At 33.6% G+C, this 23022-nt stretch overlaps 2 protein-coding genes across 2 annotated transcripts; one reads left to right on the forward strand and one right to left on the reverse strand.

Annotated features, from left to right (window-relative positions):
* Positions 1-75: 75 nt before the first annotated feature.
* LOC139512110 (complement C1q-like protein 2) lies at positions 76-1712 on the reverse strand. Its single transcript, XM_071299503.1, has 3 exons — positions 1565-1712; positions 1302-1442; positions 76-524 (listed from the first exon to the last, which is right to left on the reverse strand). Exons 1-3 carry the CDS (start codon positions 1668-1670, stop codon positions 115-117), a joined length of 657 nt encoding a protein of 218 aa, XP_071155604.1. The 5' UTR covers positions 1671-1712; the 3' UTR covers positions 76-114.
* Positions 1713-5222: 3510 nt separating this feature from the next.
* On the forward strand, positions 5223-19955 carry LOC139512111 (L-proline trans-4-hydroxylase-like). The gene is made up of 10 exons (XM_071299504.1): positions 5223-5323; positions 6186-6220; positions 6609-6687; positions 10397-10478; positions 11229-11339; positions 11998-12092; positions 12518-12608; positions 14441-14570; positions 15209-15360; positions 19611-19955. Exons 2-10 carry the CDS (start codon positions 6208-6210, stop codon positions 19719-19721), a joined length of 864 nt encoding a protein of 287 aa, XP_071155605.1. The 5' UTR covers positions 5223-5323; positions 6186-6207; the 3' UTR covers positions 19722-19955.
* Positions 19956-23022: the final 3067 nt, after the last annotated feature.

Genomic DNA, 23022 nt, shown 5'->3' on the forward strand with positions numbered 1-23022 from the left:
AAGGTTCCAAAGAACCGTTACGCCAACAAAAATTTTACTATCCACTCTAATCAGTTATTAGAACAAAGAAAAACAAAATGATCAATTTGTATTTGTATGAGATGCAAATTGATCCTACATTTCAAAAAGAAGTACTCCAGAAAATGTGTTGTATGGTTCGTTTGGTTTTCCAAGAATAGTAGCTGATCCTCCAAAAAGTCTTCTTACCCAAACTTTGTCACCTGTCTCAAGCAAAACTACAATAGTTTGACTCGCCATACTGTAGTCGTCATCATCGGAGTACATGGCAACCAACTGCACGCCATTTCGTACTATTTCCGTGTGCTCTGAGTGACCCTCAACGTTCATTATTGAAACAGACATGAGATACAATCCCCTGATAGGAGCAATAAAATGACCATCACTTGAATCGTATGCATTTCCTACATTGGTGAGTATTCTATCGAATTCAATAGGTGTATGGTACCCCAAAACTGCGTTGTGTGTTAAGGTTACAGAAAATGCTACTCTTTGAGAATCTGGACCTGAATAAGAACGGTGCTGCGTATATCAATAGTATCTTATAGATACATTTGTTTTTAACATATGGATATATGCAATAAGAAAATAAACTACATGTAGATATACATCATAAAAAACAATACATGTATATGAAACCACATCAAGAAAGCATCGTTTGCCATTTAATAATGCAAATTAAATGCATTATAAGATAATTAGTTTACTGTATACGTTTTACTAATCCAAACTAAGGCATCCGAATAATAACTAGCAAGAATAGATCATATATTTATAGATATATATTTATTTATCCATAATTAATGAAAAAAATAAAATATGTAAATCTGAATTCAATTTATAAAAAAAAAATATACGCTCTGCAACAATCATACTGTAAATGTTACATAACAAATATGAATGAGATTAACGGACTCAATTATTGGCACCAGACCACGAATGTCTTTACGTAATACTATATCTTTGAAATCGTGTCGAATAATGAAGAAGACCGTTGTCGTACGTAGGTTTTTTTTATTTTGGCGTATGAACTTTGTTGTTATATTTCATGACCGACGCGTTGGCCTTTAAAACTGGGTTAAAGGATCAGTTCCGTTTGAAGGTCAAGACAGTTTTATATATTTGACCCATGTTTTATATTTTGCATGCTCTGTTCTTGCCTTTTCGAAAGTAAAATGTTTACCTTTCAAATCCTGATATTAAATTGGCGTTTAGTATACTAATATTTTTTTTATCTCAGCTCTTGAGAGCCTCTTGTTTTATCATATTCTGTAAAGAATTACCTGCTAGGAGAATACGTTTGCGGGTATCTGTCATCTGCTGTTTATCTTTGGGTCGTAAACACTCCCTTTTTAGGTTCTCAAACTCATCCCTAAGATAGGTGTTTTCTTTCTGCATCATCGTCAGTCTATCATTAAGGTTGTCTAAAAACAGAAAAAGGGCTTTTTACTGTATACATCAAAAGTTTCGTCCTTCAAAAAATGTCAAACGACGTAACCATCAATCAATTATATTTAATTGGTTATTAACAAGTTTAGTTTTATACCCAACATTTCCATAACGTATTGTTCGGGATACTGGTAAGCACACAAACATTCGCGATACCATAGTTCCAGAATAACCACAATATAAACAAATTTATGAAATGCCATATCTTATGAATAAGTTTCGTCTTCTTATTGCGGTCAAATGTCTTGAAGGTTATCTCTAACACTGATAGATAGATAAAGTTTTGTCTATAGATCAGAGACGGAACAAAAACAATGCTTTATAACATGTGCGATACGTTTGTGTTGTTGTTGTCTTTTACCATTTAGCGTCCGATTGAACTTCTTTACTCCTGCATGACACGCATTCCTATCTATATAATTGTATGTACTCATATTACAAATTAAAGGGGCACTAGCTGTCAAATTCATGTTCACCGTTTTGACTCAAATTCTAATATTTGATTAATAACCATGTAAAACATTTATCAAAATTAAAAAAAAAAAGTCTTAAAATCAACAATTTACAGGGCATGGACTCGATAAAATGTAGCTTCCTTTCCTGTGTATTTTAGTCTTGACTATCAAGTTGTTCTCCGAAGACCTCCGATGGTCATATAAGAGATATAAACTGTAGGTATGAATAGAAAGCGCAACTCGTACAGTTGAATTTTTCTTTGTTTAATTTCATAATATTGATTAAAAGTATATGGTAACCATCCTATTTTACCGGTGCTAGTATGATTTTTTTTTTGTGGATCGAGTCAGTTAATAAAATGATTTACCTTTGTTTCACTTTCAATGTTGGTATTCCTTTCCCTTGAAATAACTGAACACGCACAATTCGTGCATAATCTATCTCTAGCTAAATGGTTTAATTGAAATTCACAGGAATACGGATTCAATGAGGTCGCATTATTCACTTGAAAGTGAATAATTTATCATCAATGTTTCTTAGCTTAATTTGACAAAATTGAACCATAGTGGTTGCTAAAATTGAATTGTTATTTCACTTTTTCACTTTCATTAATGATTGAACAAAAAAAATCATACTGTAGATTTTTTTTATATAATTTTTATCTCGTAGCTGAAAAATATAAGTCTGTAGTGCAGGGCGGGATATGTATTGTCCTCGGCTACACCATAAATGGACGTGTAATAATGTTTATTGCCGGGCCGAACTTTTTTGCTCCGAATTTGAAAATGCTTAATTTCATATTCAATAGGGAAATTTTCCCTGGTTTTTGGACAGAAGGAATCCTTATAACAGTTCCAAAAAGTGGAGACTTATCCGACCCAAATAATTACCGTCCTATAATTCTAGTAAGTGTGATGTCAATAATTTTTACATCTATTTTGACTAACAGATTGATCAATTGAGCTGATGACGAAGAAAAGCTTATTGACAATAAGTTCGGATTTCGACCAGGCCGGTCAACTGTTGATGTCATATTCATTTTACATTGAATCATATCACACATACTACACCAGAAGTCTAAAGTTTATTGTGCTTTTGTCGATTTCCGCAAAGCCTTTGATAAGGTAATTCGGAGAATTCTCTGGTACAAGTTAACTACAAAGTGGAGTCAGTGGGAAATTTAGAACAATTATTAAAGCAGTATATGAAACCGTGCGTCTACGAATTAGAACGAAAGACGACTTATCTGATGCGTTTGTAAATTTTCTTGGAGTGAAACAAGGGGAACCACTCTTTCCTCTCCTGTTCCTATTTTTTCATTAACGATATAATCAGTGATATACAAGTGGATAATAATGGTGACATATTCGAACTTAATGGTTACCTTATATATTTGATATTATTTGCTGACGATACAGTTCTGCTAGCAAAGTCTCCCGATGCATTGCAAATTTTATTAGATAAACTTTCATTCTACTGTAGGAGATGTAATATAACTGTAAATACGGACAAAACAAAAATTGTTGTATTTCGAAATGGTTGGAAGCCCGTAACTGACCATTTTTATTTCGAAGGCCGAGAACTTGAAATCGTCAAATCATATATATACCTTGGTATGCTGCTATATTTCAATGGTAAATTTGTTCAAACTCAAAAAAGAATGCCACAACAAGGAGCTAAAGCTCTATCATCTTTAATCAACTCGATGAAAAGAGAATTCATTGGGACAAGTCAACAGTGTTTTTTATTCAATAGTATGGTTGGATCCGTTCTGAACTATGCGTCCGAGGTGTGGGGATTTCATCGGGCCTACGATGTAGAATCTGTCCATAATCGTTTTTGTCGATATATACTCAACTTGGGTAAAACTGTACCAATTTTGTTTTTATGTGGTGAACTCGGACACTTCCCGATGTGTATTTCAAGAAAATATAGATTTGTTAAATATTGGTTGCATTTAATTAAGGACCAACCAAATATTGTGTATGATGTATATAAAGTTTTATGTATTGATGCTTCTAATGGCAAAACAAATTTGGCATCCAATGTAAGAGACCTTTTGTTTAGTTTAGGTTTGAATTATATATGGATTAACCATAATCATAAAATCATATATGGCGCGTGCCTTACACCGGCGTCACACATCAACGTATAGCTCTGACGTTCACCGGGCGTGTTAAAAAATCATGTACGCTGCCAATACGCTAGTAATTTTGGATGCATTCAACCTGTCAATCATATCTGTAACGTGTGCACAACGAGCTTTAAGCGTGTATTGGGCGTACGAGAAGCGTACCTAAGCGTTTATCAGCGTTCAAGAACCGTATGGTTGCGTATGCCTGGCGTTTGTCTAACGTTTAGATGGAATGCACGCTACGAAGAAAAAAAGTTTCTTGAACGTATTTGAGACGGGTCCCGGTCGTATCTTGGACGTTCTATTATGGGGTGGTTTTTTATACACACCCGCATAAGTTTTAGTTAAAGTCGAACGACCTTAAAGCGTATACAACGTGCCCTAAACGTGTCTCAAACTTATCTGTAGCGCGTTAAACGATTGCTTAGCGTTCCTCAGGCGTGCAACTTACGTATACCGACTTTGTCATTTTTCTCTGTACGTTTGGTGCACGCCGGTCTATACGCCAATGTGTGACGCCGCCATTAACTCTTGTTGGCATTTGAATCACTATTCTTGCGTTTCCAAATGTTTTAAAGGAGTTCAGACTAAATGGAGCGATGTGATCGTATAATGTCTGTTTCGACGAATTGGTATACAGAGTACTTTTTTCAAGGACCGACTGCAACCTGCCTGTTGTGTGTGACCTTTATGTCTCCATTTCTCGATCGCCATTTACAACTGCATTGTCATTTCAGAGTCATTCGTATCTTTGGTTGATTTTGAACCACTCACTTCCCTGGTTGAGTGGAACACTTACTTCCCTTGTTTGGTGAAACATTTCAACAATACATTTGGATAAAAATTGCTTTTTTTTGTCTTTCTTCCTGTCGGTCTTATTGTACATTTCATTAAATGTCCGTACATCTTGTTGACATCAAGAAATCTATGATGTTTAATTTAACAAAACAATGTCAAAATAAAAGTTCTCTCGGCTCGCCGAACGATTTCAATCTACGTCTTTTCCAAGAATACTGGATCCTCCACTGCAATCACGCGTTTCGTCAAATAGACGCTCGAGTTAAGCAAAATAGTTAAAACGGCAAAATAAAAAATACGAAGTTATAGTGACTTAGTTTATTTATATCATTTTCTGTAAGTTCATATGAATGATATATCTGATATCTAGTTGTTATCTAGAACAGATAACACATTATCAACACAGTGGATTACAAATAAAAAGTGCACTGGTCCAAGAGATAGAAAATGTGTTGATCCGAACTATATGTAAGTATATTATTAAAATACCAATAAAAAGAAGCAAAAATCTTTAGATTTAAGATTCGTACAATCATTTGACAGATTCAAATATCATACCATTTTATTTTTTTCGAACTTAATTTTACATCTAGTGGTATACGTGACGAGTACGTTTTTACTTTTATGGCGGACTTAGACAAAATATTGTCTTCAATCCCGATAGGCATTCAATTTGCATGAAAATGTGTCAAATCTTTCATAAATATTCCAATGGTAGATTTAATTTTAGCATAGGTCAGTTATGGATGATATACATGTACAAAGTGAATTGATGGCTTACAGGACAAAAACAAATTGATGTGGTTTGAGTGCCAATGAGACAACTCTCCATCCAAATAACAAATATGTAAAAAGTTCACAATTATATGTCAAAGTAGGACCATCAATACGGAGCATTGCCCAACACCGAACAGAAAACTATAAAGGACCCCAAAATGACTAGTGTAATACAATTTCAACAGAAAAAACAATTTTCTAATTAATATAAAAAAAATGAAGAAGAAAAACACTCACGAACCACATCAACAAACGACAACCACTGAAGAACAGGCTTATGACTTACTTGCGACAGTTGCAAACAAATGCAAAGGGTTTGGAGAGCATTTTGGAGTTCGATACACGAAGGTTAGACAATATATACTTATAGGTCGACAGCTTGTCGGTAAGTGAGATGTGAGAGTCAACAAGCAAGCCATGCACAAATAGAGGATACAAACCAGTAAACATCTTAGCAGTGTGTCCGATTTTTATAGCAAATCCCAAATCCCAAATGTCATATTTACCTGCAATAAATTTCACACTATACCACACATATCATCTGTTATTTCAGTAAACATAAACCTTTAAGCAACATGACAAACCCTGGTGAGTATTTTAATATATTAAGAGTTCGTCTGCATGGTGACCTTGCTTTCAAGTCACTGTCAGTCACGGTCTTTTTTTTATTTTCATAATAAACCACATTAATTATTTTAAAGAAAACTGGTTGAAAATACCATAAATTAGTAAAAATATACCTTTTTTTTTTATTCTGTGAATTTTTTGTTATATTTTGTGACTTGTCATAATTGAATACTAATTCAATCAGAGGGGCTTTATTTTCTTTTTCAGTTCTCTGTTTTAACGTAAAACAAGATATGAATATAATTTTATAGATGTATGGTATGATTGCAAATGAGTCCAAAGTGGATTGTAGCAATTTTATCAGTTTACATATTTTCAAATGAAGTTATTATTTTTTTAATTTTGCTAGAATATAAATATACCGAGACATTTGATATAACACCAGAGGTGCGAGCAGCCTATAACGACCATGGATACATCATTGTCAGGTAATTTTTCGAATACAATTATGAGGAAGTCAAGTATACTGCAGTGTAAACAAGAGTGAATTCTTAGACAGTCAGCCTTAATGCATAAAAGCATGATAAAATGCTAATAAACATTGACAGTTTCATTTTAGGTACTTGCATTTAAACGAAACTACCGGGTTTTTTTTTCACTTTTTAAGATGGTGTTATCAATGGTTAACGATTATTTATGAGAGCAGGGCCGTAACTACATTGAGGCAAATGAGGCAAATGCCTCATGTTGGAAATTTCCAAAAAAAAAAAAAAAAAAAAAAAAAAAGAAACAGGATTGTCCTTATATCAACTTGAATTGTTTTTCACGGAAAGTGTCTTGCAAGTCTCTCTGATGTCTCCCGTGCATGTTTTTCGAGATCCATGTTTCTATTTTACTTTTAGTTTTCAGAGTTGATGGTCTATTGTTTGTACTTCTGTGTCCCGGGTTTGTCTTTTGTTCATTTATTGTCCTACTTTATAACTATAGTCTGCAGAGTGTTGATTTTCATTCGTAAACTGTGGTTTTGCCATGTTGCATGTCCACCGATGTCCAGACATTGTACGAGAAACTATTTTAAGAATATACGATGCTACTGGACATAAAAAAAAATTGTCGTTTCTGCATGGAGAATTGAACTTTATATCAAATAAAATTGAGAATGGAAATGGGGAATGTGTCAAAGAGACAACAACCCGCCCAAATAAAAAACAACAGCAGAGGGTCACCAACAGGTCTTCAATGTAGCGAGAAATTCCCGCACCCGGAGGCGTCCTTCAGCTGGCCCCTAAACAAATATATACTAGTCCAGTGATAATGAACGCCATACTAATTTCCAAATTGTACACAAGAAACTAAAATTAAAATAATACAAGACTAACAAAGGCCAGAGGCTCCTGACTTGGGACAGGCGCAAAAATGCGGCGGGGTTAAACATGTTTGTGAGATCTCAATCCTCCCCCTATACCTCTAACCAATGTAGTAAAGTAAACGCATAACAATACGCACATTAAAATTCAGTTCAAGAGAAATCCGAGTCTGATGTCAGAAGATGTAACCAAAGAAAATAAACAAAATGACAATAATACATAAATAACAACAGACTACTAGACATGCCAGCTCCAGACTTCAACTAAACTGACTGAAAGATTATGATTTCATCATATGAACATCAGGCACAATCCTTCCCGTTAGGGGTTTAGTCTCTTTTTGTAGATGAAACTAGATAGCTGACATGGTTTAAATTAAAGTAAGACCACCAATTTCCCGGTATCAAATCATCTTTAAAAAAAGTCAATGTATTGCCATATGACCTTTTACATTGAAGGATTAAACTTGCACGAAGTCGTGTTAAGACTCTTAAACAGAAAAAAGGAATATGGAGTAAACGTGCACAGGACCTTATCTCACACGAAGTCAATGCATAGAAAAAATACGAAAGATCAATGGCCAAAGTTTTTTTTCCCTATTCTTCATCTTGATAGTTGATGGAGGGTCTTCAACAATAAAAGAATCATTAATACCATAAAACAAGGTCAAGATGGTCCTTAGTGTCGACTTAAGCAGTTCTAGTACTTAAAATATAATACTGCACTGTCACTCTATTTCAATCTAGCCATAAAAAAATCACCAAAGTCTGAATTAAGCACAATACAAGACAAGTACAGACAGACACAATGATTATGAGAATTTCGGTTTTTGCTTTATTCTACATATCCGTCTACTTTAAATGTTGTCCCCGTAAAACCTAAAAGTCTTAAATTACAAAGAGTTTTTGCTTTGAGACAAGAATATTGTTAAAAGAAATAGCTTAAAATTAATAGCGTTTCAATGTAAGAAAGAGTCCGGGAAACGCTCAGAATGCACGATCTTGAGTTATTTTTCTCAGAGCTTCTGGAGCCTGAAGCGGCCCCGAGACCCCACGCAATTTTTTTTTCACATCGCTACGCTCGGCGAATATATTTTGCCTCAATATTATAAGAGGCTAGTTACGGCCCTGGAGAGTGAATTGATTGCGAGCGAAACGCTTCTGAATAAAGCCTCTAAGAATAGAATGAGACCGTAGTCTTCATTTATAAAAAAAAATTAGAAGTTTGTATGGAAATTAAAAGTCTTATAAAGAGTGCAACTTATCTCGTTTAACGTCAAATTTTACACACGTAAATTAGACCCGTATACATTTGCACAAAATTGAACGATCATTATTCGAATCAACCTTTAATAAAAAGACCAAAGAGAATGTAAATGCGTTTGAAAATGATGCATTTAGAATTTATTGGCTCAAAAGATTGATGCAAATCCGGCGGAACCAATTTCTTTATTTTATTCTAAGGGAGCTACCATTTGATTTTTATGGGGGGGGGACAATTTAGGTAAAAAAAGTCAGGATAAACGAAAAAAAAAAGGCAGGACCGATTAGAGTGAAAAATAAAAAGGCAGGACAGAGATTACATCTAAAAAAAATGCAGGACAAAATTTTTCATCCTAGCCCCCCATAAAAATCAAATGGTAGCTCCCTAAAAGTGATTGGTCGATCTTTTTTGTCCGATAAAATATCAAATTTTTCGTTAACATTATAGTACTGCAACCAGAGTTCTTTTTTTAAAACTTTAATGTTCCGGAAGAACACACGTCTAAATCATATATCGATAGAAAGAGGAAAACGTGTACAATAAGAAAAATTTGACCGTAAAAATCCAGAGTGGTCACATTTTTGTAAAATTGAGGTCAAAGGTCAGACCTAAAAATATCAATTGTTCAACGACAAGGACAAAAAGGAGAAATTTTCTGACATATATTCAATAGAATGCTACAAAAACGGTTTAATCATTAGAATATGCTATAAACGATGTTAAAATGACAAATTTGACTACTTATATGAAGAGCTGCCATTACAAAGTGGCGTTGATCTGGAACCTTCTGATTTTGTTTCCATTTATGACATAGCAAAAGAAGAGGTGGCCTTGACATTTTCATATCCATAAACTTTCATATTGTTTATACTTTTTCACTACAGTATATTACAAAATTATTTTCTAAACTTTAAAACACCAGTTTATCAAATTATTTCAATTTTTTTTTCTGTCTTTGAAAAAAACAAAATTCAAGCACTGAAACAGTGTTTTTAAAAGGTTGTGTATTTTGTGAAAATTAGCATCTAGTTATAGATAAGTACATATTGTGTATTTGCAAAGTCTGGACAGATCAGTTATAACACCAAAAAATACCAAAGTCAACCGAGGCGAATGCGAGGTTTAAAAAAAAATCATGTTTGACTTGCATTGAGTAAGCGTTTGTCCGAGTGTAAAAAAAGTCAGTTTGGTGCATGAACATTGTCTTAGTTGAATTATCTGTGTAAAAAAGTGTAGGCTTATCAATTTTTTTAGAGAAGTGATGGAAAAGAATACAATGTTATGCCAATTTGCTAATGTTGTAATTTAAAATCAGTCTTACCTCTGAATAGGAAACATAAAAGACATGCGAGTACAAAGTTTCTATCAATAGTCGTGACCCATATTCCCATATTCATGATATAACTGCACGGTCAATCCCAAATGTAATGGGGCGAATGTTGATACAGAAACGATTTCTTTTGTAATAGTCATATATTTACGAATTGTTGTTATCTTTCAGTATATGATAAATGTTCCGTAACGATTCTAGTTATAGTCTTTATGTTGCTTTACTTATATCTTTCAGGAATATGTTTGACAAAGAGGAACTGACTAATGTGAAGAGGGTTTTAGAAGATAGCGATATTATTGAGAAACATGGTTACGGCGTATGGTCAACTTTTTCACTTATCTTACAATATTATATAATTATCTTAATTAACTTTTGTAATATTTATGAAAATAATGACATTCAGAAATAAATTGTGCATATATTTGATTCATGGTCTATATGTGTTTATGTGACTAAAAAAATAATACATACATCGTACCAAAATTGCATTATCTTAAAAAAGTTCATTTTTGTCATGTTTACAGAGTAATGGTGTGTTCAAAATTTTCACAAAAAAAACTTCATTCAACATTCTTACCTCATTAAAGTGAAAATATACACCAGAGCCTTTCAATCAACATTTAGCTAAATTGTTTTAAGGATGTACTTAGGTGAAGTTTGGGAATTTGTATCAAATGTTCGGACTCCTTGGTGTTTTTCCATACAATACAATGTAAAATATTTTGCCCCATAACACCCATTTATTTTTTCATATAAGACTTAATATCTCATGAAAGGTCATTTACCAAAATTGTAGAAGATTCTTGATTTTCTTTCTTTTGTTTTGAGACACAAATGATACCGATGCAATTATAAGGTAAAAGTCCGAGTCAGTCTTTTCCCGCCATATTTTAAATCTCAAATATCTCGAAAAGGAGGTCCATGACCTATTAAAATTTTTAGCTTATCTTTATCCTTAATTGATGCTCTACCAGTTTATAGTATCAATTTTAATTTCTTAATTTCCTTAATTTTTACCAAATATCACCTAAGTACATCCTTAAGAGTGCATTTTCGAACATTTTAGATTCCCGATGGAAAGGGAAAAAACGCCAAACTTGTAATATGGAGTCATCCAGGAAATGACGTCACAGGTATTGTGGCGAGAAGTAGAAAGGTTGTAGACTCCTGTCAGAAGGTAAAATCATTCACTAGCTATTGGTTAGGGTGGGGAGACATATGATAGCGTGCTGAAAGTTTAATATCCAAACGAAATGCAGATTTTGTATTACATGTAGCAAAATGAATTATAAAAAGAATATATGTGTCCGCAGGATCATCTAATGATACGAATACTAATAGTACGCATATTAGGTTGAAAAAAAGCAAGATTTGGAATAGTCCGTGATTACTCTGACCTCCAACGGCTGTGAAAGTAAATAAGATAGGACTAGATATGAATTTTGAAAATATTTTTTAATGTTATCCGTGATTACTCTGACGTCCAACGGCTGTGAAATTAAATAAGATAGGACTAGTCTAAGATATGAATTTTGAAAATAGTTTTTAATGTTATCAGAAAATGTCAACAATACGTTTCAAGCAAAACTGTCCACATTTAGAAAAAGGTCGGTTGTTAATTCATTTTGTTTATCTACCACACATCTGATAGATCATAGATTGACAATCGATTTTTAGAGTTCAGTTGTAAATAGTTCATGCATATTCAAGACAGGTAAGAACAAATTCAAAAAGTCAGTTCCGCAAAATGAGTTTGACGTCTGGATTATCCTGACTATGCCAAGATACAACCATTTGTAATTCTATGTGCAATTACATATGCTTTACATTTCCAGTTGCTTGGTGGTGGTGAAGTTTACCATTATCACGCTAAGTTTATCCGCAAGGACGCATTTACAGGCGGAAGTCATTTATGGCATCAGGATTATGGGTATAATAAAATCAAAATATTAGTATGAACAAGATATTAAAGATATTTCTTACTTTACAATTCCTTGGTATGAAAATAAGATGTTTTTTTATGTAATGAAAAGGGGCGAAAAATTTATCAAGATCAATTCTAAATAACTAAAATTCAAGAAGCAAGAAAAGTTTTTAAATAGCTGTGCTTTCTAACGCTTTTATCAATCTTGAGACTTGTCGAGACTATATATGTATATTCAATTGCGATTCAATAGCATTTTTTATAATTACTAAAGTACTTAAAACACAAAGTATTGGCCAAACTGGAAATTTATAAAACGACATCAATTGTTTAAAATCATGTTACCAAAATGTAGTACGACGACAAAAAATAGTCACATGGCAAGTAACATTATTGTTATCTCTGTTATTTATCATTGGAAATCATTTTAGCTACTGGTACAAAAATGGATGTCTATTTCCCCAAATCAACACTATATTCATAGCAGTCGACAAGTGTGAACCATCCAATGGTTGTCTTCAGGTAACTGCTTCGGCTATCTTCACTCTGCATGTACTGCAAGTTAAGCCATCAGGTCTAAACATAATACAATTACGATTGATAGTAGTGCCAATCATACATTATCTTATATTTTATGATAAATTGAAACTGATGGTTTTAAATGTTTAATAGTCATAATTTGCATTCACATGATAAAGTTTAAAACCTTAAGCATCAAGATGTAACAATATGTATTCATGCAGTTAACACCATATTAAATATGTACTTTTCAAGATGACTGAGAAACATTATTAGTTACATAGTGTGTTAATGACCTTATATGATATATACGGGGTCAGTAAATTCCATGTGGGGTGAGGGCGAAGTCAGTCACTAGCACACACTATGTAACGAATTTATCTTACCGACTATCTTTATTTGGTGAATTTAGACTAGAGTTGTCTCATTTGCTATCATAAAACATCTTCTTACTACTAACCGTGTATTTAATTAAGCCCCGCCTCCCTGCTAACCTAATATTGAATATACACGGTATCAACGCGGACGCCTTAACCAATCATATTCCTAGAAATGTATAGGAGGTAAAATAAATTATAGTACGGATCAAAGTAATATATCTGTGCAAAATAACTCGTAGCCGATCCAATTATACAGTATATCGCCAAAAACTGATATCTGGTAACTGGCTTTCTGATTTCCTCAAGTGTAAGAATATCGAAGCCTTGCACGGTCCCTCCCCAACTGTGTGTGGTAGAAAAAGTCCTATTGCAGGGCCGTAACTACCTATGAGGCAGTTCAGGGAGGCAACTGCCTCCCCTGAATTTTCTACACCAATTGTTTTTTAGAAGTAATAAAATGAAATATTGACAAGATGCACACAAAGAACTCGAATTTGTATTATAAACAACACAAGTTTACAGTTTTAACAGTTATCATGATACATGATATATCCGTCATTTTCAGGTTGTTTTTAACCATTTCAGTATTTGTTTTAGATTTTTTTTTCGTGTGGCCATCTATCTGTCATTCAGTATTTCCTATGTCGTACGAGAACGCATATGAAACTTTGCTTTCAACAATTTTAAATAAAAATTCAATAATTACATTTATGCAGGGGCTCAAGCAGAGGAGCTTTAGTTCCCTTTGTATTGTGAATCTTTAATGAAATCGGAAATTTGTAACCGGCTGAATCAGCTGTTCGATAATTTGTTATAGTGTCTAGTCGGACAACTACGTCTCACGATGATATGAGAACGTTATGGTCAATGCCTTAGTAGTTGAACACTCCTATCCATTGTAGTACTATACATGTCTGTTCAGCTTTCAACAAGATTGAAATTCAAGGTCCTCGATAAAAATAAAATATCTTACGTTCTACTATCTTGCTTTATATGTTTTTTTTTCTAACTTACCAGTTTGATTTCTAACAAAAATATCTTTATATACAGATAATAATTGTTTGCAAAACAAATTGCTTCCCGGTTCAAGCATTACTGATGAGTCTTAAATTAAGGAAATCTTCGGAGTCTTAAAGTAAAGAAATCGAAGAAAATCTGGTCATTTTAATCGTAATTGAAGGAAAACCGGTCATCGTTTATATAAGCTTTGGATTTCAAATATTTTGGCCACGAGCATCACTGAAGAGACATGTATTGTCGAAATGCGCATCTGGTGCAGGAAAATTTTTACCGTTAATTTTATTAAACCATTTTACTTAGGGAAAAAAGTCGGCGGCCCAAAAACCCTGCCTCCCCTGAATTCGAACCCTAGTTACGGCCTTGTATTGTCATGTATCAAGTTTAACTTTTTTATTGTTATTTAAAGATTTGATAGTCAATTTGGAAGTTTTTCAGATTTTACCAGGATCCCAAAAATGTGGTAGAATAGATCATTTTCCAGTGGCAGGGCAAACAATGGCTGACATAGAAAGAATCAATGAGATAAAGAAAAGACATCCACTAAAACATGTAGAGCTTGATCCCGGTATTACTTTCAATACTGTTATTTTATGTAAAAAGTAAAATCACTAAAAATACTCTGAGGAAAATTCAAAACGGAAAGTCCCTCATCAAATTGCAAAATCAAAACAAATTTTAATCCTCAAACACATCACATGAATGGATAACAACTGTCATATTCCTGACTTAGTACAGGCATTTACTTATGTAGAAAAAGATGGATTGAACTAGCTAAACATCTCACTTGTATGACAGTTGCATCAAATTCCATTATATTGACAACGATGCTTGAAGAAAACAAAAAGAAATAATAGGTAAAATGTCAAAAATATCTTTCGAAAACTCAAGGTTTGACGAATTTCTTGTTCATGTATGTACAATGAGCAAATAGATCCAACTACTGGCGATTTTATCTTTATACACGAAATTTGCACATAAAAAAGACTAAGTATAGTTGTTTACGAGCTTTGGATTTCAAATATGTTGGCCACGAGCATCACTGAAGAGACATGTATTGTCGAAATGCGCATCTGGTGCAGGAAAATTGGTACCGTTAATTTAATTGAATCATTACAAACTTATTTGTTATTGGTAATGAAACTTAATATTTACATGTATCTTTACTTTAATGTACTAAAACTTTTTGAACTTTTGTTATGACAGGCGATGCCTTGATATTTGACGCAAACTTGATTCATACAAGTGGACCAAATAACAGCCCTCATCGACGCTGGGCACTCTTGTATTCTTATTGTCTCAAGTCTAATAATCCAGTCTACAAACACCACCATCCTAACTATACACCTTTAGAAAAGGTTTGTTTAGCGTTAATGCAGATACATCCTTCGTTTTATTAAATATCAAGAGCTAACCATAACAACTATCTTAACGATGTTCGCTCCTCTTGGTTTTTTTGGGATACGATTGCTTTCAAGCAATCTGTAGACTTATACCGGTGGCTCAGAGCAATTTCTCTAACGTCAATAGTTTTATTCTAAACATTAAGGAACATCTCAGATTCTTATGATTGTATTGCTTTAAAAGGTAAAAACAAACAAAGGGATTGAACTTAATCAACTTTCCTATAATGTTCTTTTCATAATCTTCATGTTTGATAATTCCCTTGACTTCGATGCGTGTTTTTAACAACACAGAAAATCAGAATTAAGCAATATTTATATTTTAACTTAGTGTAGTTATAAATTTAGAAACACGTCAGAGGGAATTCCCAGTTTTGATAAAATGCGAGAGTTCTCTGAATACCGATAAATCTATTTCTGTCATATAAGAACTGAAGTGGAGTTTTTCTTATATGTTACCGTTATGAAACTGATATTTGAGATTGTACTTCCATAAAGAAATTGAGAACCATCTAGGTCGTTTAATAAGCATTTAATATATCTTCCCAGGGTTTGATTTGGAAATTATGCGCATGCGTATAGTTTTTTAAGGGGTTTTAGATTGAATGGTTGCTCTGGATTCCCCACTCAATTAATTAATTTATAACCCATGGGATCTTTTCTATGTATGTCTGCTATTGAGGGTTATTGTTGTTGCCAGTGGCGTAGCTAGGTCATTTTTACGTGTACGCCCGAACCTCGGTGCGGGGCCTGAAGGCCCAAGCGGGTCCAGGCCAAAGAACCTGCTGGTAGTGGATTAGCAGAGGCGAATCCTCCTGAAGTTTAAGAGTTATCGAGAATGACATAGCATTCCTCTCATTGAAAACTGATCAATAACAACATTCTTTAGATTCAAAATGGTTTATTTTTTATGTTTAATCTATTCATTGTGTTTATTTAGAATCTAATGACTCTCATTGGCTTAACTTGGAGTAAACGTCCAAACCAGTCACTTTAAAATATGATTGAAGGGAACCGTGGGGTAAAGCACCCAATCCACAAAGCACATTTTTATGTGTAAATGTCGTAAATGAACATGAAATAATTAATTTTCTGAGTTGTTCAGGTGCAATACTAAAAGGAGAAGGCCCAGTTAGACCCCTTTTTGGTCCCAAAATATAGCAGTTTTACAAAATTGTTAAAATATAATTTTTTTAGCTGTTAAATGGCAAGTAGAATACTTCTGTTACATAAATATTGGTTGTTTTTGAGCATACAATGCACATTTATCGGGTACTAGCATAATTAATTCATAGCGCTAAATTACCAAAAGGCATAACAAGGACTAATTAAGTAAGTAAATTACCAAATCGTCGAAATCTTGATATTTTGTTTATTTTTTAGACGGTTTCCGTCTGAAATGGAAGTGACCTCATTTGTGTTCATTCTTTATAATATTTGATAGATTTTTCATATTTAAGCTTGAGTTTGAGAGTCTTTAATGGCTAAATGAGTTCAAATCTTTCACATAAACTAATTGAATCGACTGAAGTAGACACTTTAAGTGTTTAAAAAGTGTTCAAATCTTTCATCAAATGAACCTGCATTTTGAGGCCAAAATCTGTCTTTACCCTACTCCCTTGTAAAGAGTTCTTAATGGAACCCTGGTTCTCGCCTTGGATTTCTCCCCGCGAAAAGTATATTCATTTATCAGTCTATTACAGGATTTAAACAAATGAAATATTATCTTTAGATATTTTTTCTTGGTCTGGAATATTAATTTCTGCACTAGTTTCATGACAAAATATGGAGGTTTATAAATTTATCATGTAAATTAAATCATCATAGATACAAGGATTGAATTTCGCCCTTGTGCTAGACGCGCGTTTCGTCTACAAAACACACACCAATGTCGCTCGAAACAAACGTTTCAAACATTCCAGATCGTCTGATTTAAATTGCGTATAGAAAGCACAGAATAATACCGAAAAATGAACGAAAATAATTTTGCTTCAGAAATTAACCATGAAAAAAAAATCAAGAAAGTTTAATTAAATTCGACGAAGGTTTAACAAAGTAATTGATAGGTAACAAATTCTAACCATATGATAAACTGTAAATGTAAAAAAATCCCTTTATCCATAAAATATGGATTTCATCATTATGACCATAAACAGTTTTTGTACAGCTAGCGTAAAATTTTACGAAGGTTTGATAAAGTTATTGATATCTTAAAACTTTAACCACATACTGAACATATATGTACATACATAGTTGGCACCGCCGACGAGATTTAGGATCGAAATGTCTCGCTTTCGCGACATATTTCAATGGCTCGACAAAAAATGTAAACCACATATCGAATCTTAGCACATAATGAATTGCTTGAAAAAGGAAAGTGAGTAAAGATTTCACGAGACAGAAAATTAAAAAAAATTATAATATGATACTAATTTTCGTCACTCTTATTTGCAATTACAAGCCATTGAAGAAAGGTTGATGTACTGTGAACCAATTCTTTTAATTTAATTAGATGAAAATATTTTTTTTTTACCAAATTCAAGTGTACGCCCGGGCGTTTTGACGTACACGTAGCTACGCGCATGGTTGCATAATTTTAAATCATATGCATCATTTAGATTAAAATAAATATATTCCACATCGTAGAACACCCCTTCAGGCGAAATGGAGTCTTCCATATTATCGTTTCGAGTTGTCTCCCTTCCGGCAGTAACTTCCGTGAATTCTGAATATAAACAAGACGTCGAGTATTAGCGCGTTCTGTCAATAAACGTCGTATTATATTAAAAACGAATGCAATTTAAACCGATAAATGTGTACGGAAAGGAGCCATGATGACTGACCCAAAGGAAATTAAATATTTAAAGAGTTAGGAATGGGGTTCCTCCTAGAATTAACATAGGAAAAAAGGTGATAAGATACGAATTGAAATCTACATCTACATCTACATCATACGACGATCCATCAGCACATTGATGACTATACGTCGGCGCATCGCTAACAGACACTTAATAAAATATAATAACCAATGATTGAAATAAAATACCTTCTCTGACATCTCTCACTCTGAGTCAGTCAGTGACTGCTGTGGAAAGTAAACTTGGTATTGATAGTACAAAAATAAAACACAATAGACCTAATTACATTGTTCATACACTTTTATCCGGGTTTGGCTATTTTGTAACTATTTTACATGTCTGTTTGTCATTTGAATTAGTTTTGAAAATAATATTATCCAGCTACATGCATACATGTGTCAATGACAATCGTATCCCTCAGAGCAATCTGCTCTTTGATTAGCTCACCTAGCCCGAAGGGCCAAATGAGGTTTTTTTTATCACTGGCGTCCGTCGTCGTTAACTTTTACAAATATTCTCCGTTGAAACTACTGGGCCAAATTTAACCAAACTTGGCCACAATCATCATAAGGGTTAAAAGGTTGGTTTTTTTTAAACGTAGAAGCGAACATCCTGGTTATAATGAATTTAGTGCATATCGATACCGGAGTACTTCTGACTGTTACTTTAACTTCCTTGGTGGTATCGTGGTAGAGTGTTCGTCGCTACACGTACGGGAGGTGGTGGGTTCGAATCCCGGCATAGTCAAACCCAAAACAAACTTGTATTTGATGCTTCTCCGCTCAGCACGCAGCATTAAGAATAAAAAGTATTTTAGGAGTAAGAAGATTTAACTTGTCACTGGACATTTAAAAAACATCCATCAACATCATCTTCATGCATCTTATTCATTGGATAAGTTTTACAATTAAGGTAAAACAAGCTGTTTTCATGAATTCATTATGTCGGGTCATTCGGCATACGACATTTGAACTGTGAATTTGGCATCAAATACAATGTAGCAGTCATATTCATGTTTTGGCATGTTTTTGCGTATATTTGTTTTCTTACCGTAATTGGCATAATCTATTATAATATATGTACCTGCAATACCGGAGCTGACACAATAAAAAATGTCCGATCATTGGAGAAAAGAGTCAGTATTAATTAAAGAAAAGAATAGAAACTTTATCATTTTCATTCATTTAAAACTCTCTTGGGTATTGGTCGTATTAAGAGAAATGTAATAACTCAAGTATTCCAATAAACATAACCCTCCCCCAACCCCAACCGACAAAATAAAGTTAATTAAAAAAAGTCATTATATTCATGTTTTGTTTACTAATGCAATATTTTTGTATTTAATAGGTTCCCAATTCTGCAATTAAAGACTGCAAAAATTATACCGATTTCTCTGGTAAAGATTTCATGGACCCTGGTGTGGATAAAACCGTGAAAGCAGATACTCTGGATAAGTAAAATGCAGTTGAACTGTCAGCAAGGGAGACAACCAGACTTTTACAACTAGTCCTCTTCGACACATTTTGTAAACGGTCGTTAGTAGAATAGTGTTTAAACAATTACACTGTAAACACTTAAATTTTTAACATAATGATAGTTTCCATGAATAAAGTTTATATTTACTTCATTGTCTCATGCTCTTGAATGATATTTGTCTCATTAGTTTATAGCATACCACATCTTCGTATTTGTTTTAAGATTTTTATTCTATTTCAATCTACAAATGGCTTAAGTTAAAATAATAATGTCCAAGCCCTTACATCATTGTCTATGATTCTTTCTGTCTAGTGAGCGGAATACAATGACTAGATAAGTCCCTCTAAATACAACTAGATTAAAATTTTTGATAGCTTGAAGAAATTAACTTACCTCAAGTCTAATGAAACAACGCAAATATCTTCATATTTAAGACGAAAAAATAGGTATATTGGCCACAAGTAACACCATACTGCATGGAGCTTTACAACTTAAAACAAAAACAAATCAGGCCGCCGAGTATACAAGACAACTCAGACCTCCTACATAAAACTAAGCCAGGCCGGTGTTTTGACAGATATATAGACAAGTAGGTCAACTTACGTACAATGACCAGTATTTGGTCGATTTGGGGAAATATAATTGTCAAAGACAACTCTAAACAAACTTAACCAAGTCGGGTCCCATTTTAAAACAACTCGGACCGTCTATATCTGATAGATATCTCTGACGGTTCAACTTACAATGTTGGCTTAATGTTTTATTGAATTGAAGAGAAATATTAAATAGAATAGAGATGGCAACATGACACTTGTAAAACAGACAACAACCCGACCAAAGAGCAGAAAAGAGACTATGGATGCACATGGGACCGTCTAGACAATTCAGTTCGTTTGGCATTCCTCAATGAGACTCTTCTTGCAAAATGCACCGATATAATAGATTAGCAGTTACTGAACATAATTTCAAAGCTTATAACAACTAACAAATAAGTCATGTTTTACCAAACTTAAAAATCAGTCAGTTCAAATGGAATGAAGACGTCATACTATGTCTGAGTCGAATAAAGCCAATTATGATTATTGCAATGCCAATACTTTAAAAGTATTGACATGGTATAGACAAATAAGACTTAGTGTTCAAAACTGAAAAGCAATGCACACTAAGATATTTATTTATTAAACAAAACTTATTATAACTTGCCCTACATCAACCCAATTATTTATCTTTCTTAATTATGAAGCTGTGCGATTGCTTTAAAATATAGAGACGACATTATAATAAAACTAGCAGATAAAGGCATCAGTGTTGTATAGTTGAGGACACATATGATTACATTCAAGAGGTAGAACGTCATCTTTCTAATGAGAGAAATTAGACTCGGACCCAACCCCTCAATTCAACAAAGAGGTTACCACCAACTTGAAAATAATGTGTGACCAGATCATATTAATGAAGACATAGTTTTAAATACCAAACCTGAAAAATCAAAACCGGGGTTTTTCTATCTTCTGTCAAACATACACAAAGTCAATAATCCTGGGAGACCTATTGTTTCTGCCAATGACCACCCTACAGAGGAAATATCAGAATTCATTAATTTTCATATAAGACCACTAAGATACAACACACTATTTTTAAAAATGGAATCCTTGATAATGCTTGTCTCGCTTGATGTGACCTCTCTCCACACTAACATCCGCAATAATCTCTTTACCAACATCACCCATGAACATGGTTTATTTCATATCGGTTGAGAATATTAAGATTCTCTTATTGGTTTAAAAGGGGTCACATGACATTCATTATTCTTCAATAATAAATTCCATCGGTCATTAAGAGAAAAAAACGGACCAGAAAACCGGTCGTTAACGAACTTTACATGATAATGACCGGTGGGGCGTGGTTTCCGTCTGATAATGACCGTTGGTGCGTGGTTTTCGTCTGATAATGACCGTTGGGGCGTGATTTCTCTGTTAATGATCGATGGGGCGTGGTTTCTCTGTTTAAAGAGATGTACCTTTTATAAAACATGTTCCTGGTTTTAATATTAATATATTTATGTTGTTGAATGGTTTATTATATGTTTTCATAGACATATCATAGATACCATGATTGATTTTTTTTTATTTGCTAAGTTTACCAACCAAAATATCACACCTTATCCCCAAAAATTGAAAAGAAACCGATCCTTATAGAAATAATAACATATTAAGCTGGTTGTCTTAAACTACAAAATCCTTCTTCGTCGGTAATACATTAAGCTGTTGATAAAAGGATATAAGAGATGACATATTTAATTTATATATGACATTAATTGTCGAAATCCGGATATTGTGTACAAATTTTCATGTTTGCGGTTCACTAATTATGCAGCAGGTTTAAACGTTTGAATATATACAATCTATTTTCCCGCGTTATAAGTTAAACAGGCTGTCAGTAAACACTGATTAAACGATCCATGTGACTTTGGTTCAGCTGATTTGGTAAGAAAGAAATGCACTCTAAGGTAGTGAGTTCATTTTTGTTTTTCGAATTTGTAATTTTTTAATTGATGACTGTCAGGCCACACGTATTTGATTTCTTGTTAATTTGCAAATTTAATAAAAAATAAAAATAAAAAAAAATTGGCGCGAAGCTTGGAAGGTAAACACAAGCGATTGTAAATTTTTTTTGGTAAACTTTGTATTTTGGTATGATTTCTTACTGCTAAATGTTGGGAGTTTTTCTGTTCACCAAGACATGTAATGCCCACCTTTTATGACTTCTTGCATTACTGTTATATTCTGAGGACATCAAAAAAATTAACCTGAATAGATAATTAAATAATTATTTCAATTACTTTGAATGATCTCCATTCAATGGTCATAGCTCTCTTCCCTCTTTCACCGGACATGACTTATAACTAGAACCAGTCCACGGTTGGTGTCTTGCAAGAGGCAGAAACTTTCCTACTTCAGGGACATTTGTGCACAACTTCTTTATTGTGGGGGGGGGGGGGGGGGGGGGGTCAAGTTGTTTGTTGTTGTATGTACATTTTATTTTTTGTGTAACATGTAACGATTGTTGGTTGTGCGCTGTGTCATATTTTTTCTGGCTTTGTCTTTTTCGTACTATGTATATAAATACAGGAGGCTTTGACAAAGACCAAACAGCAAGCTTTAAAGGACCAAAATGACTAGTGTAAAACAATTCAAATAGAAAAAAAACCCGATTTATTCTTTCAATGATACAAACGGAGAAGTACCTATGAACCACACAAACAACCGACAACTACTGAACA

This window comes from Mytilus edulis, chromosome 2, assembly GCF_963676685.1.
Source record: "Mytilus edulis chromosome 2, xbMytEdul2.2, whole genome shotgun sequence".
Taxonomy (NCBI): domain Eukaryota; kingdom Metazoa; phylum Mollusca; class Bivalvia; order Mytilida; family Mytilidae; genus Mytilus; species Mytilus edulis.

Coding starts and splice junctions, on each gene's coding strand:
- LOC139512110 (XM_071299503.1), bottom strand. CDS start 1,670: ATGGCATTTCATAAATTTGTTTATATTGTGGTTATTCTGGAACTATGG. Junction 1,443..1,564: donor ATACGTTATGGAAATGTTGG/GTATAAAACTAA, acceptor TTCTGTTTTTAG/ACAACCTTAATGATAGACTG. Junction 525..1,301: donor CAAACGTATTCTCCTAGCAG/GTAATTCTTTAC, acceptor GTTCTTATTCAG/GTCCAGATTCTCAAAGAGTA.
- LOC139512111 (XM_071299504.1), top strand. Junction 12,609..14,440: donor CATCCAATGGTTGTCTTCAG/GTAACTGCTTCG, acceptor GAAGTTTTTCAG/ATTTTACCAGGATCCCAAAA. Junction 15,361..19,610: donor ACTATACACCTTTAGAAAAG/GTTTGTTTAGCG, acceptor TGTATTTAATAG/GTTCCCAATTCTGCAATTAA.